Source organism: Tyto alba, unplaced genomic scaffold (genome assembly GCF_018691265.1).
Source record: "Tyto alba isolate M040663 unplaced genomic scaffold, T.alba_DEE_v4.0 Super-Scaffold_3, whole genome shotgun sequence".
In the NCBI taxonomy this organism is placed as follows: Eukaryota; Metazoa; Chordata; class Aves; order Strigiformes; family Tytonidae; genus Tyto; species Tyto alba.
The window spans coordinates 9,445,802-9,461,566 of record NW_024881304.1 but is presented as its reverse complement, the minus strand read 5'-3'; the positions used below and the strand labels follow the sequence as shown (position 1 = coordinate 9,461,566).

The 15,765-nt window shown below is 51.2% G+C and overlaps 1 protein-coding gene across 3 annotated transcripts in view; it reads right to left on the bottom strand.

The window, feature by feature from the left end:
- The window catches only part of MTMR14 (myotubularin related protein 14), a 34,448-nt gene that overhangs the window by 2,543 nt on the left and 16,140 nt on the right, over positions 1-15,765 (bottom strand). For 2 of the 3 annotated variants that reach the window (XM_042799610.1, XM_032994921.2), the window contains exons 11-18: positions 15,034-15,119; positions 14,652-14,728; positions 14,367-14,403; positions 12,865-12,935; positions 12,182-12,231; positions 11,823-11,961; positions 8,923-9,099; positions 1,054-1,209 (exon numbers count right to left, since the gene is read on the bottom strand). In XM_042799610.1, the coding sequence (XP_042655544.1) occupies positions 1,054-1,209; positions 8,923-9,099; positions 11,823-11,961; positions 12,182-12,231; positions 12,865-12,935; positions 14,367-14,403; positions 14,652-14,728; positions 15,034-15,119 (793 nt within the window). The remainder of the gene's footprint in view (positions 1-1,053; positions 1,210-8,922; positions 9,100-11,822; positions 11,962-12,181; positions 12,232-12,864; positions 12,936-14,366; positions 14,404-14,651; positions 14,729-15,033; positions 15,120-15,765) is intronic. The other variant, XM_032994922.2, reaches the window with a different exon arrangement.

The following is a 15,765-nucleotide window of genomic DNA, read 5'->3' as shown; positions in this document are numbered from 1 at the left end:
AATTCAGATGCCCATTCTTCAGTCCCTTTTGCTCCCTCACCCATCCCCAAACAACTGCAGGAACAGCTCAGCGTGTCCTCATGAAAGGAGGGGAGTAAATCCCAGCCAAGCCATGTCCGACATCTCTTGTGACTTTTTTTGGTCTGCCAATTCACAGGTCTTGCAGCTTCACCGTAACTAGGGGGCAGCTGCTCTGCTCAGCGGCACAGCACACAGTCCCATGAGAAGGCGAGCTGGGGCAGCTAGCCGGTCTCACAGGAGACACTGGTTTTCATGTTGCTTGCCCTCTGCCTCCAGAGCACGCAGTCGGATCTCAGTCAGGGCCCGCAAGTGTTTGGCAGCACAACTCTAGCACAGCTAGCTAGCAGCAGCCCCTGATCTGCTGTTTCAGTTTATTGATTGAGAGTTTGCAGCCTGAAGGCGCAAGCCGAGGTTCTCCTCTAAGAGCAATTAAATCGCATCTCCTGTCTTTCAAGCTTCCACAGAGGTGGCTTTCTATTTGGGGAGGAATGTTTGCCTCCCAGCCATTTTACATGGAAGGATGCGGCAGGATGCGGGGCCTCTGATGCTCTGCACAGGCCAGAGAGAGCACCTGCTGCGTGTGGTCAGACAAAATCGGGGTTACAAAAGGAAAGCCCCTCTCTTACTGCAGCAAGGATCTGACCCCAGTGGGGAGATGGAGCTGAGCAAGATCCAAAAGCAAGAAAATCTGGGTTACCAACCCTGTCCTGACAAGCATGCATCCTCAAATGCACTCAATTATGCACAAATTCAGTGCCTTCAGGGAAGAGAAAAGCCTCTTCCATCTACAGAAAGCAAAGTGCCCCCCCCCCCCCCCCATCACTAGTCAAAGAAAATACTATTTTCTTTCTGAGTTCAGCATAAGCAGAGTGGTCAGTGACTGAATTTGCGGATGGAAAGCATCAAGGCAGAGAAGACGGGACAGTTTGTTATGGGCTCCCAGTATTCTTCAGAAGTGCCAGGGCGATAAAGTTCCAGCGCTCACAGCCAGCCGAGAGACCCAAGGAGAGATCCTGTGTTTGAGACACTTACAGGCAAGTGCTAGGGAACTCATCCGGGAAGCTGCAAGGGAGAGAGGCGTCTGCGCTCAGTATTGCCTGCTCCCGAATACTGCCACACCCTGTCACCATCTGCCAGCTGCCAAAGTCTGTGGAAACGGAAGATCCGGGCAGAGAATGGTCCGCCGATCTGGGGCAGAGAGAGAGGGAGACGGCGCGATCAGTCAGGTCATTCAGCCACACGCCTTTCACTAACGCTGGTGCCAGGGGCCCGCCGGGCTGGCCGCCAGCAGCGCCTGTGCCAGCAGCTTTGACACTCGGGGACCAGGGTGCAACATGCAGCTCCGGCTGGGCCCCAGGCCAAGCCTTTCCTTTGAAAGCAAGGGGAGAGCAGAGCTGGCTGGGGCTGACAAAGCAGCAGGAGCGCACCGGGAGCCGGACAGGATAAAGCCAGCAAGCAGCAGATGGCCATGCAGAACTGTGAAACCCGTTAGCGAGATGCAACAGCACGTCCTGCCCTGAATCCCTCACAGACGCAGACGCCGCGCCATACAAGGGGCATCCCCCTGTTGCTTGTTGTAGCTGTCAGCACATCCCAGGGCAGCAGCAAGGCCTCGCGGAGAATCAAGGTTGTGACTTGGTTAGTGCTGAGAAAGACTTAGGGATCCTTGGTCTGACAGCCATTAGAAAGCAGATCACTCCGGAGGCATTAACACCAGATCTGAACAGTCAGTCACTGCTCAAGATGTCCCCAGGGCATACACGTCTCCCAGCATCTGAAGATCTTTTCATTCCTGTGTTAGAATGGACTGCACCAGAAAGCAGGCGGCACAACATCTTTAGGACAGGAAAAATAGCCAAGGGAGGATAATTGTTGGATGTATGCAACCTCCCATCAGGAAAGGAGGAAGCATGAAATCCGCTAAGTGAATCTGAGGAGTCCCTCCAAAATCTCAAACAAGAGAGCACAATCAATTGAGACGAACCCAGAGCTCTTGGCTTCCCAGGAGCAAGCAATTACTGTGCCCCGATGCACAGCAGAGTGTACATAGCTGGAAACACAGCCTGTGGCAGAGTTACTCAATTACACAGTACCAAGATCTTCTGGATAATTTATCTGAGATCTGCCGGGCAGATAGCAGTGCACCAGCTCCAGCTCTGCTGGGCCAGGTACTTGCATGCTGTCTTCACAGCTAAGAATAGCAGTGGCGCACTGCAGCTGCTCCCCAAGAGACCAGGAGAACAGCTAGAAAGACAGGATCTCCCACAGCAAGAAGGACCTCAGCTAGACTGGAATGCAAGGGTGGGGGGAGATGCACAGCAGGAAGCCTACTTGCAATCTCAATCTAATTTCAAGCCTGCCATTTAACTAGTCTGATCAATACGGACAAGTTTGAGAAGTCTGAAATGCGGTCCTGAACTGGCTGCACAAGCAGAGATGGGGAAGTCACTCAGCTCCTTGCACATCAGCTTCCCATCACAGTGCTGACACTCCAGCAGCTGCAGTTTGGGGCTAACACCACTGGAAGTTCAGGCTCTGGAAGAGTGTCGCAGCAGAAAATAGGAAGAGCAGAACTTCACCTTGCCTTGCACAGATCTTGTCCTTTGGCTGCTCGATGAGCTGAGGAGTGAGGTTCAGAGTACTGGGAGAACCCCTTCTTGCAAAAAGGTGCTTTTCCTAGAGCACGTAAGGCTGCAGTAAGAACCAGGGCACTTAATTGAAAGCCAAACTGCAGCATGTACTCTTAAGAAAGACTTTCTGGAAATCAGACAGGGATAACCTTCCCTGGGATGCAAGGAATTCAGAAGGGAAAGGGAGCAGCTGTTCAGTGACATCTGCCCTTCTCCCTGCCTTTGGAAGATAAAGCCGAGGAAGTCAGCCTGATGGAGAGCAGGCAGAGTATTTGGGCCCAGAGCATGGTGCCATGCTGGAAGCGCAGTGGGAACAGTGCAGGAAGCCAGGGAGAAGCATGGAGGAACACTGCTGCAGCACAGAGGGAAGAGGAGGATGTCATCTCCCTCAGAGTACAGCACAGCCAGGCAGGAAAAACAGGAGGGTTGCATGCAGTGACAAGAATTTGAGCTAATTTGAGTAAAGAGGCAATGGGCCTGGGCTGAAAGTAGACATGGCCATGATTCTGTCAGAAAAGTAATGAGTTGCTGAACAGAGGATAGGTTTGGGGCCAGGCAGAAACAAAGGTTTTGAAGATGGCAAGTCTGGATGGCAGGGGAGGGCTTGGGCTACGACAGGATCTCCAAGTGAAAGTGAACTGAGCAGAGCTGTGCAGTTCTTGCAAAGGGAGATTAAGTATCAGGAGCCTGCCTAGGAGACTGTGCCCACATGGCAAGCGAAGGAATAAAGACATGATCCAGGCCCCCAGGGACAGTAAAAATGTCCTTCTGCCCAGTACTATCAGCCACACTGGTCAGTGGAGTCTGTGCTAAAGAAGGTGCAGAGAAAATTTTTTCCTGCTTTGAGTGTATGGCCTCAGCTTCCATCTGCTGGTCACCTTCCATGGTTGTCAGCTAAGATTAGACTGATCTTACACCACCTCTTGGAGGCTGATCAATTCACCCCTTGAATCCTTTCTTGGACAGGCTGATAAAAGTGTCATGTACCTCCCACAGGACTGACTCTCAGTGGCTCTCTAACTCTTCCTCAGGTCCCTGACCTTGCCAAGCAGCTCTGCAAAGTTGGTCAAGTTACATCTAACCTAATAGCACAAGAGTCTAGCAGTACAAGGCAGCCAATTCTGCGTCTCACCTCCAGGCAGCAGAATAAACAGTTGTCGATTAATTGGATAAACTGATTGACTCTGCAAATAAGTCCAGGTCATCTCTCTCTCTCCTGGCTTAGAGATCTGATCCTAGCCAGCAGAGTTAAGATATCACAGCAGACTTTTCCCTCTATCCCCAAAGCCTTCTCAAGAGAGGCTCCTGAGGCAGCGTCACAGCCAACAAGCATCTTGAACAGCCTCAACAGACAGCAGAGGCCAAGGCTGGGTGAGACAGGCGGGGAAGGCAAGGCTTGGCAAATCTTGGGCTTGCACTGCAAGGGCAGCAGAGCTTCTTAAATGCTGAGCTTGGCTTGAGACCAAGACCAGATCTCTAGGGTGACCGTATCCCACTGCAATCCAGTCAATGCTAGAGGTGAAAGTCTTCCTGTTACTTCTACCCTTAAAGGCTCCTTGTAAAGTCTTGCTGCAGAGGCCCAAAAAGTGCTTCAATGAGGCCCCCAGAGCAAGTTGGGGCTGCTGGAACACCAGGACCAGTCCCCAAGCCTGTAAGAACAACAGGTTTGCAACACACTACAGCCACGCCAGAGGCTGGCTAGCTGCGAGGGCAGTGTGGAGGGTCTTGGAAAGCAGCTGGACAGCTACAGCAAAGCTGACATGGTTAGGGGAGATGAGATAGAGCAAGTCTTCAAGTCACTGTCTCTGCCACAGACATCTAATGGCAGACAGAAAGAGAATGAAAGTGAGCTTCACACACCCACCTCTTCAGGTCCACGAGTGGGAAGAAACTCCCTCAAAAGTGCAAGATTAACAAAATTAGATGAGCAAAACAGAGATGAGCTGCAAGCTGTTCCTTCACACAAGGAAGGACCTCTAGCAGGCCATAACTGGCAACTTCTAGCCTGGAACTGTTCCTTTTAATTAGGTCAGTGCTTCCCATGCAACATGCTGCACAAGATAAGAGTATTTCAGAGCACACGGACACTTGCTTACCAGAAGAGAGCCAATACCGGAGGCAGAGTAACAGTCAGGGATCCTTCCATTTCTTAATACATAACTGAGACAAGTGCCAAGTGCCAACAGCTAGGCTCTCATCCTGCCCTGTGCTGCCCCCGCTCACCTGCCATATTTCTACACACCTAGGACTATTTGGGAAGCAGCTCACTTGCCAGCATATGCTCAGTGCCTCAAATCGAGGTGTTAAGTAGGTACTGTACGCACAGGCAGACTGTGGCAACCTGGAGTACAGGGCAGCCCTTCCCACCTTTGCGTGGGAAATGTTGGCAAGGAGTACTTGGCAGCGAGCTGTGCTGAGAGCCCTGGCTGAATCCCAGGCAGCTATCTACAGGCTGTGTTAGTGCCATAACAGCCTGAGCAGCCAGTCCTCTGTGAGCACAACCATTTTTGATTGCTGTGCAGTCAGGTGCCAGCTGGCAAGCCCATTCTGTGGCATAGTTGTGCAATAATTCCAGAAAACATTCCCGTAAACAATTCCTGTCCTGCTGCGGTCACTATCCCAAGTTGTCACATCGCAGATACAGCTTCCAAGCCAGGTGGCTGTAAGGAGCGAGACACACAGCGCACATGCAGTCTTACTGTTGTCAACAAAACACCTAAAGCCAAGGGACAGCAGATTCTCTGCCCCCCTCTGCACTCACTGCACCCCCTCAAGACCCACAGCTGAACTGTTTGCAGCCCCTGAACTAAGGGAGTTCTCTGTGGCTGTTGCCCAAAGCAGATCCTCCGTGACTTAACTCCCGCAGATCTTCACTCTTCAGATCACAGTACTTTGGGTTCTGTTTAATTGACTTAGCAAAAGCACATTCAACCAAAGATTATCCAGCTGCTAATCCACATTAGTGCTATGTGCACACACGCTAAATCCCTGACACAGATACGGGGTTTTTCTGCAGTGTCATGGGATGCTTAGACTATTAGTGTCAAATGCAAACACAGAACACGGTTTGCAAGCCGCTACCCACTCACACACAGGGAGTTCCATTCTATCTGCCACACTCAGAGCTCTCTGTAGGACAAGACGCACTCTGCCCTACTCAGCAAATAATCCATGCAGCATCTCCATGCGTGTTTGCCTTCAGCAGATGAGATCTTACCATCGTGTTGGGATAAGCTAGAAAGGCTGCTAGGAATTTGCTTTCGTGCTGCTTTGCCTAACAAGAACCACCCCAGGATTTACGGGTCCCCAGGACCTCTGGATCAGGGCAGGACTCGGGAGGTGGGCTGGTGAGGCTATGGCAGCAGCACACTGCTGACATGGCCCAGCCAGCACAAGGGCTCGGCTCCTGCCGGCTGACTCCGCCTTTGTGACTCTTTCCTTTAGGACACCCCAGTTCCCCTCCCAGGCCCTGCTCACCCCTCTCTGCCAGCCTGCCTTCCCATTCCCTCCGGAGCTCCCCTGCCTGCCAGCACCCAGACTGGGTGGGCTGTTTACCTGAAGGGTGCCTGCCGGCATGTTACAAGAAACCATTTTTCCTCAACTGCTGCTGCAGTGGTTAAGTGTTTTGTTGCTATGGCCACACAACCAGAGGATTAGGAAGTCAAGTACAGTAGTTTCTCCATCTTAAGAGCCTTGGGTATTAACCTGCCAGCAGCACTGTAGAGATAAAAAGTATTTTTGGCATCCCGATCAGTATCTGTGCTCCAGCCTTTCCATCCTAGTCTCACCCTTTTTCACGGGGTAAAGGGACAAAATTTACCTCTTCCTTCCATCACAGATACACTCCTCCCCCACCCAAAATGGAACTCATCCTTTCCTTCAGGATGGAAAATGGTGGCTGAAGGTACTGTGATACCCATTACCTGCATGGAGCTCATCATACAAATTCAGACTAATATAGTCCAAGCAGGGAGACCAAAGCCAAGTGGAATGACCTTATTGCTCTCTCTGAAGAAAACATATCATGTTCAGGCCCCAAAAAGTGCCTGCCATGTCAGCATCTGACAAGGCAATGCACTGCCCAAGTCCTCAGCTAGCAGAGCTGTTAGCAGCGTTACCCCAGGGAAAGCAGGCAGGGCCCAGTCTCACTGCCCTGGCAATGGACTAGGAGGCAAAGGAGAACAGATGTGCCAGAAGACTTGGTTTGAAAGAGAAGCTCAGTTCAACCGTTGCCTTGACAATTCCACCCACTCCCTGCAAGGTCTCTCAGCTTATTTCCTCCAGCCTGCACAGTGAGAGGAGCAGTGCAAACCTAGGTGACGCCAGAGGTGGAGAGCATACAGGTGTACAGGTCTCACCATCTTTGCGTGCAGCTGATTTCACCACTTGGGCTTCACAACTGATTCCCTTTTCCAGTCCCCTTGGTTCCAGGGCGTGCAAGGGGTTTGCTCCCCTTTTAATCCTATTCCCCCACCATGTACTTTTTTCTAGCCCAGTCTTTCATACTGCCTTGTTCACAAAAGTTAACAAAGATCGGGAGTGGACTCAGGCAACCTTGCTGTGTTGAAGGGTTATAAAGGCTTTGTGCCATGCTAGAAGCTATCATAAAGGTCAGAAAAATGTTTATAGTGGAATTTACAGAACGTTTACCTCTTACAGTGACAGAATACTGCAACTCCTTTTCATTAATATTTATTTGGCATGGGGAAAAGCCACCCCTCCAAGGACTCTGGCCTGGAAGTAACAAGCTTCCCCACCATGCCTGCCTGCTGCTTCAAGTCCTAGGGGTGCAGGTTCTGAGCACCTGACACCAATGGGCTCTAATCATCCAAAAGCTTATAGACACCTCATCCAGACACAGCCAGAGGAAAGAGAATTGCTGGCTTTACCAGCTCTGAGCTCCTGGGACACTAATCACAGGGACCGTGTGCTCAGCCCCTTCCTGTGCTGCTCTTCTGCCTACTCTGTTTCTCCTCTTTGCTCTTGCAGAGTCCAGCTGAAGCATCATCAACCACTTCTCCCACAGCATTGCTGCAAGCTCACGACCTGCCCAGCGCTGGACAGCCTGTCAGGTCTTGGGCATGGCACGAGACCACATACAGGAATTGTGGCACTACTGTCATGAACAAAAGCAGCTCCCAAGACAAGCTGTTTTTTCTCCAGTATTGTATTCTCTTCTGGGAGATTTGTTTCATCTTACAGAGAATGTAGAGGTGGACTCCAGCAACAACTCAAAACCATCCTATTGATCTCTTTCCCTGGGGAGAACAGTCAGCATCATTCACGAAAACTGTGAGACAGTGATTTTTCTCTGGAATCAAGAAACTTGGTAAATCAGTCTTACACATTTTCAATGCTTTACTTGTTTGTCATTTTATTTTCCATGTGATGAGAGAGTACTAAAATTTGGCTGGTGGCTGTTTCTGAAGGAAATCACTAGAAAAAGGCTCATTGGAAAACCTGCAGAGACTACACAAGCATTTGATGCTGTTAACAGCAACCTCTTATCTAAGAGCCTCTTTATCCCCTGTCGGCCTAAACACATGGTGTTTGCTCCACAGGCTCTGTTCTTTCTTCCCTAGCCTAGCTCGCTGCTCGACTTTGCCCTACTGCAGAATCAGACTCCAGAAGGGTGCCAGAATATCCTTTGTTACGGCATGAGATTAGGCTCAGGTCCAGGGTCCCCATTCCCTGGTTGCCCAGCAGGAACACACAGCCTTCCAGGCAAAATCCTTTGTGCTGGCACAGCGCTTGCGGCTTGCTCCCAGCAGATTCCACCTCTGCTTGCCACCAGCACCCAGAGTTTTTTCCACCCTGCAGTGTCAGGAAGGTCAGCAGGTGGAAAGGGAGACAAGACAGATGCAGAGTGAGGTCTGCTTGGTTTGAAAGGCTTCCTCCCCCACACAACACAGCCATTTCAAACCTCCGTGGATGCATTTGACAGAGAAAGTGATATGAGCTCCAAGCATGCAGGATGCAGAGATGCCAGAGCTCATGGAGTTGAGGCATGCAATGAGGACAGGCAGAACAGGCACCGAGCTGTTATTGGCACAGTTCCTCACTCCTCCAAATGGGCCGAGGCAGGAGTTTCTGTGTTTAATGGCCAGCATTTCACACAATGCCAGGCTAGAGAGGAACAGGTCTCCTGAGGCTCATTTGTAGATACAAACACGTGTGATCCAGGGTTCCCAGAGCCACACAAGTGCAGCCCTGCAGTCCCTTTACCAGACACTCATTTTGCTGAGAAATGCTCTCCTCTGTCCCACCTCACCTGGATCTGGGCACTTCCAGTGGGCTGCTTCCAATCCTCAGGAAGTTATCAGAATGGGTTGATGAGGAGGAACTGGAGGACTTGACTTCAACCATCCCTGCGGAAGGCAGCCTGTCTTCAGACTGCTGTGCCCTGCTCCAGAGCACAGCTTGTGGTGATGATGCACAGCTCTTCCTCCTGGGGGATAGAGGACTTGGGTGAGAAAGTCGGCTTTCCCACACACTCCAGCTAGGAAGCCTTTCCACAACAGGCTGGATTTTACCCCAGCAGCTACAAGCTCTTGTTTCCATTGAACCTGCCCTCCTCTCTCCCAAGGAACCATGAGTCATGGGTAACCACTCAGTGATGGGGGTACACTGAGCTCAACCCATCTTAGCCCATTCTTTTACAGATCACCATCCACATGACCTGGAAATCAGAGACAGGAGAATGCATCAGCCCACACACATACATGGATGGCTTTGTTTAGTCTAGCTGTAAAAATGCCTCAAGCAAGGGGCCTCCCAGCAGGGAAAGACCATTTCAATCTGCTCTAACTCTACAGAGTGTATCAGGCAAGGAGCTCAGCCCAGGTGGGCGTTCATGAGCACTGATGAGGGTGACAGGGACAAACCATCAGTGTTGTTTTCCCCTTTAGTGATTCTCTTCAGGCACCACTGACCACACTTCTGCCCATGTGCTCAGAGCTGACAGTCACTCCAGATGTAGATGTATTTCAGTCCTCTCCCTGTCTGCGCTGACAGCCTAGAACAGCTCTGGCTTTTCGAGTCAGCGCGTTCAGGTGCAATTCACCGTCCCTTGCTGCATCAGGCCTTAGCTCACAGTACCATCCAGCTACATGCCAAACAGGCACATGTATCTGGGACTAATTCACGTCACTGCTGCTCCACGTTCAGAGGATTTTCTTTCTTACCTCATCTTTTTTTTTTTTCCTGCAAGACTGCCAAGAATTTTTCCCCTTCCCAAACCACAGTGAATCGGATAAAGACCTCCCTATGTACACAAGTGAAAAGGAAAAGTCTAAAGCAAACCAACTCAAGGAGAGAAGATGCTGTTCTTTCTGGAATCTGGAGGGGCATCTCAGCTTTGACTGAGACCTTGAGCACTGTCAGCAAGTGCAGCCAAAGACAGGCTCATTGTACAGTGGAAAGCACAACACCCTCTCTTCATTCCTTGAAGCGTGTCCACCCTCAAACATCACACCGCAGCCTCTCTCAAGCATTATTCATCCCATGCTATCACAGCTGCCAATATCTCCCAAGCACAGCCTACAGAAACAGGCTTGTACAGCTAAACCCCAAATGCATCTCCCTGCAAGGAGACCTCGAGGCCACCTGTTTTCAGGACAACACAATGAAGCATATCCCCTCCCCACTCATGCTGTGCACAGCCCAGCTCACCCAGCTTGTAGCAAGCCCTCCCTGTTCTCCAGACTACACAGCCTCAACAGCCTGCAGCAAGACATCCATGACCAGTCTCCTCACGCAGCACTCGCGGCAAGGCTCACAAGCTTCCCATCCCCAAGCTCATGCCCACAGCACAGGCCCAAACCATCCCCATGGCAGCAGCAGCTAGCCCCAACACAGCCTGATGTCCCCAACAGGAATGAAAGCAAACCAGAGTCAAGATCAAGCCCTGATGTACACAAGTGCAGCAGACCTCTTCCAGCATGCTCTGGCCACTTCACATCTTGTGAAAATCATGCGTAGGTTTTGTGCTGCAGGATCTAGTCTGTAGGTCTTGAGCACTCAGAACAATGTCAGTGCTTCCAGTTTACTACTCTGCAGCCAGGCAAGTGGAAAGTTGTTCTCTACTTGCTGCAGTCACTTTGCTGTGTATAGGTAGGCTCTGTGTGTTAGAGGACTCTGTGCTGCTCACTTGGCAAACACAGTTTGGGACTCCCCATTTCCACGTTGTGATTTTGCAGGAAGATTCTCTGTTCCCCTCTTCAGCATTTTATAAATTGAATCACGATGTGCTTTAGAAAGGCTGCTGCCACTAGCATGGCTGCAGGCTCAGTCCCAGAGGACTTCCAACTGCCTCCAGCACAACCCAGATTTAATTTAAAATAATTGCAATATGAAATAGCACTTTCACATGTGCTGAGGGAGAGGAGAGAAAAATTAAACTGAGAGGGGCAACCCTACAGCAAGGTTCTGAAATCCCCACACGGCACCAGAAACTCCACAAGCATGCACAACACCCGCTCCAGTGGCAGAGTCACCAGACCCCTTCCCCAGTCCCCACTTCCAGCCAGCCACCTGCATCCCCCGGCGAGTCCTACGTGATCCTCTATCAATAGGGACCACTGAGAATTTCATGTTCTCCCCCAAAAGTATCTCTAAGCAGTGCTGCACGCAGCAACCTGCTTTCAGCTCACACACCTCGTGCTGTTAGAGGGGCTAAAGTTTACAGGGGCTTCTTGGCCACCCAGCCCACCCACTCCCCTGTATAATCTTTTCCATAAACTGGTTAAGCTTCATTTTAGGGCAGCTAAACTGTCTCCACTTTTCCCTGGGGAGGCTGCTGCCAAATGTCATTTTTCTGGTAGTTTGAAATCATCTTTTAAAAGTAGTAAAATCCTTTCTGGATGAAGTTTAACAGTGAAACCGGTAAAAACGAAACAAAGCTGCTTTACTCTCATCAGGGGACAAACTTGGAGAGCATCCCCACAGAAGCCTGACAGTCTTTAACACGGGGTGGTGTCCAATTTTTGGTGTAGAAGTTCTGTAGCCCAAGTTGCAGCAAAGCCTCTGACAGCCAAATCCCTTCCTCCTCTGTAAGGAACCCATGCCACAGAGAGCAGACCTGGAGGGCGAGGGACTTCAGAAATATCTTTTCTACTGTCCTCAGAGCCTGCCCCTTTTGTTCTGCAGCCCACTGAGTGGTTATCTCCTCACCATGCTGCTTGAGCCTGCGCTCCTGCTGGCATCAGCTCCACTGCTTCATAGGTGAAGCTCCCAGCTGCTCCAGGGGAACTTTCCATCCCCAGGGAGAAGTCGCTGCTCAGGCTTGTGGTACTGCCTCGGTCTCTCTGCTCTAGAGAAAAGAAAACAGAGCTACCTGCAGAACAGCTCAGTATTGCTCATTTTTCCTCCCTTTAAACAATACACTTCCCACGTGCCCTGGGGCCACGTTCTTGCAAGGCTCCAAGGGAAGCATACCCATTTGTAGTCACCTTGATGCTGGGAACCCAAGCCCCCAAGGGATCAACCATTACCAGCACCCAGGGGTGCTGATGCTCGGCAGCAGCACTCACTGAGCATGCAGATCTCTTCCAGGGTGAGGCCAGGTGGCAAACTCTTCCTTCTGGGGAAGGAAAGACAGAGTTACCTCAGCCACACTTCAGGGCTGCGTGGAGGCTGGCCATAGCCAGACCTCTGTAGCACACAGCGGATCAGAGCAGAGGGGAGTTAGCTGTGAAGGGGCAGAGAGGAGGGGTTGGGGCCGGTGTGCAGTATCTGACTCTCCTAACAGTCCCAGCCCGCACACCCTGTTCTTTGTGAGGGAGGCAACAGGCTGCAGGCAGACATGTACTTATTCAGAGCATCCAGGGTGGGTTTTGTTTCTTTCTGCCCTTCCTGAAATAGGAAGGGGTTAATGTTTAGTGGTCTGTTAAAACCCAGCCACCCCGCTCCCCCCAGCAGCGCCTGACAGAGCTTGCTGTGCAGCCTGCTTGAGCCAGAGCACACATCTCTGGGTTCATCCGTGCTAAAGCAGCCATGGACAGTCATTAAGCAAAGAGCACATTTCAGCACGGACCGTTTTTCAGAGCACAACATGGCACCTCACAAGCCTTGGCCCCATTTTGCAGCCTTCAGAGTGCAGAATAAATTAAAGAAAACTGGGCCAGGACACCAGGGCTTCCATCTCCCCAAAGAAACAGCAATAACAAGCTCCCTGGCTCTGCAGCCCATGCAGCAGCAGGCACAGGCTCCTTACCTCTGTGACTTCACAGCAGAGAACTCCTCAGAGGTGATGTGCTTCAGAAAATTGAAGCAGAAAAAGAAAATCTGAGCAAAGGGAGAGAGAAGAGTGGTTCAGGGATGAACCCGAGGCTCCATGCAGCCTCTTATCTTGCTGGGGAGGTGCTGGCAGGAAGGAGATAGCAAGAAATCTGCTGCTACCAGCCTCCAATGTGCCATGGGCTGCCACCATCCCATCCTGGGCCTCCTCTTATACATTAAATTGACCCTCCGTTCCCTGCCACGGGGAGGCCCAGAAAGGAAGGTGTATCAATGCCTTGCACACATGCCGCAAGCACACTGCAGGTACTTGTTATCAGTGCAGAATGGAAATGAGATGGCCCCCAGCAGCTGCTTATACACCCAGGCAAGCAGCAAACCCAGCAGGACTAGCAGGGTTAGAGCTGCATGCTCCAGCTCGGCACCACACCTGGAAGCATGTGGTACCTGCAGCGCCTGCGGTCCCAAGCTCGTGCGCTGCCACGCACCAGCCTGCTCTGCAGCACTCACTCTGCTGTCCCTCTGCCACCCCATCTACCTGCACAGCACTGAGCCCTTCTCCTCCTGCAGTGGGGAGCACGGAGTGCTAGAGGCAGCCAGCCACGCACCCCCTCTCCTGTTGCAGCTCCTGACTCTGCCCTTGGCCAAGCAGGCACCAGAGCAGAGCTGCCAGGCTCCAGCCAGCAGAGATCTGGGAAAGGAATGCATGGGAAGTACGATACCAATACAGGGGTCCTGGAACCCTGAAAGATGGAAAATAGGCCAGGGTCCTGGCTCTGCTGTTCAGAGGCAGGGGATTCCCTAGTGAGGTGAGAGTCTGAGGAGCAGGGGATTAGCAACAGGGTTAGACATACTCCTCACCTCTTGATTTCTATCCAAAAATGATATCTCAGTGTACTGCAATGATAGTCAGAGCAATCATTTTTTGCTGTTAAACAGTGAAAGATTTGAAGAGAATTAGTTCCACTAATCCTAACTGCCTCCCAGACCCATCTGTGCACCCACAGATACACCCTGCCAAATACACACACTGGAACCAGCACAAGCTGCTCCATGAGCCCATGTTGACATGCAAGCCACATGCAGCTGCAGCACCCAGGCAGGAGGGCTGGCACTCAGGACAAGCACACAAGACTATACAGTTTTATTTCCAAGCTCCCAGCAGTCACATGCCTTAAGCATCCCTTCTCATTCCAAGTCCTGGCACCCTTTCACCAGGGGCCTAAACACTAAGCAGAGGAACTGGCAGGACTGACACCAACCAAACTGTAGCCTGAGAGAAAAGCAACGCCGCACCTTGTGCATCAGTAAGTGATGGGGCAAGGCTCCTACCTCATATTTCCAGCACCTGAACAATCTTTTCAGAGATCAGCCAGTCCACTGATATTACCAGAAGCAGGCAGTGAATGCTGCTATGGTAAACAAGTACCCTGAGAACAAAACCCAGTGCTCAGCCACTGCCCCAGACCAGACACTCACCTCTTCTCCTTTACTGAGTCGATCGACTAACATGTGCCTGTAAAGAGAGCAAGGGAAGCTCAGTCACATGCTGGAAGTCAGAATCAACAGAAGAGCACAAGCTGTCAATGTCAGACACTTGAGCCTCCAGGTAAAAAAAAAATGCATCAGTCCCTCTTGTCACAGCTCACTGGGAGCTGCTCCAACATCCACCTTTGGTTGTGAGCAAACACCAAAGGTGACTGCCTGAAGGCTTCTCCCCTGCTGTGCAGGGATGTATATGCGAGTAGAAGTTAGTGTGCCTACCCAAAGAGAAACCAGTCATAGGCCACTGTCAGGTAGAGAATCTCAGACGGCTCCAGGGATGTGTGGATCAGCCCATCCTGTAAAGCAAATGAGAACAGCCTTCAGGTAGGAGCCCTGGGGGTCGGGACGTGGGGATTCATGATCTACTGAAAACTGTCATGGTGATCCAAGATGCCCAGCTTGCTCTACCTGCCTGTGATACCGTGTCTGATGGTAGGACAGCAAGTTGGGCTCCACATCAAAGTCAATCCACACCACCTCTGAAGCCAAGATAGTCAAAAGGAACATCAGCTGCTCCACCACCACTTTCTGGTGACACGGTCACTCACTCTCCAAACAATCCCAAACCCCCAGAAGCAAAGCAAGTCATCCGGGTACTCACAGCCCATAAGGAGAGGCGCAGTAAGGAGATGAAGAGAGGAGTTCGATCCCAGCCAGATATACAGTGCACCAGGAGCCCGCTGTCATCTGTTCCAGGCAGGGGTAGGAAGGAGAAGGAAAAAAAAAGGATGTTGCAACACGAGCAATGACTTTTCTTTACGGTAAATCTGTAGAGACAAGCTACCCTCTGTCCCCGTATCCCAGGCTCAAGAGCAGAGCTCAGCCACCAAGCCAGAACATTTTGTCTTGAATATGGCAGCCAAATTATTGCTCAGAGTGTCCTGGATTGTCAGCAGCCCCAGCTGATGTGCTGTCCTGGTCCTGACAGCTGCTCAGGACATGAAGTCACTAGGTATGAACATCATTGTTGCTACCCAGAATAAATACATACCCAGTTGTAACCCACTATCACAATCTATCCCCATGTCAGAGAGAAACCTGCTCCAACTGAACAATTATTCAGTCTCACCAGCCTTCCTACTGATACATACTGAGCAGAGGCACACACAGGACAACTCCTATGCCCTCCAGAAAATTCACGGCGTGTCCCAACACAACTACTGCAGAAGAGTCTGCAGCTGGCTGTGCTGGCAGAGCCAGCCAAGGCTCCATCTATCTAACAGTGCTAGGTACAAAGTCACAGTGCCCAGAGGGAATAGGATGACAACATAGGGCAATATACACCCTTCCAAGAGTGGGGGTGGCTGTGATGACAAGAGGATGGAAGAGGCTC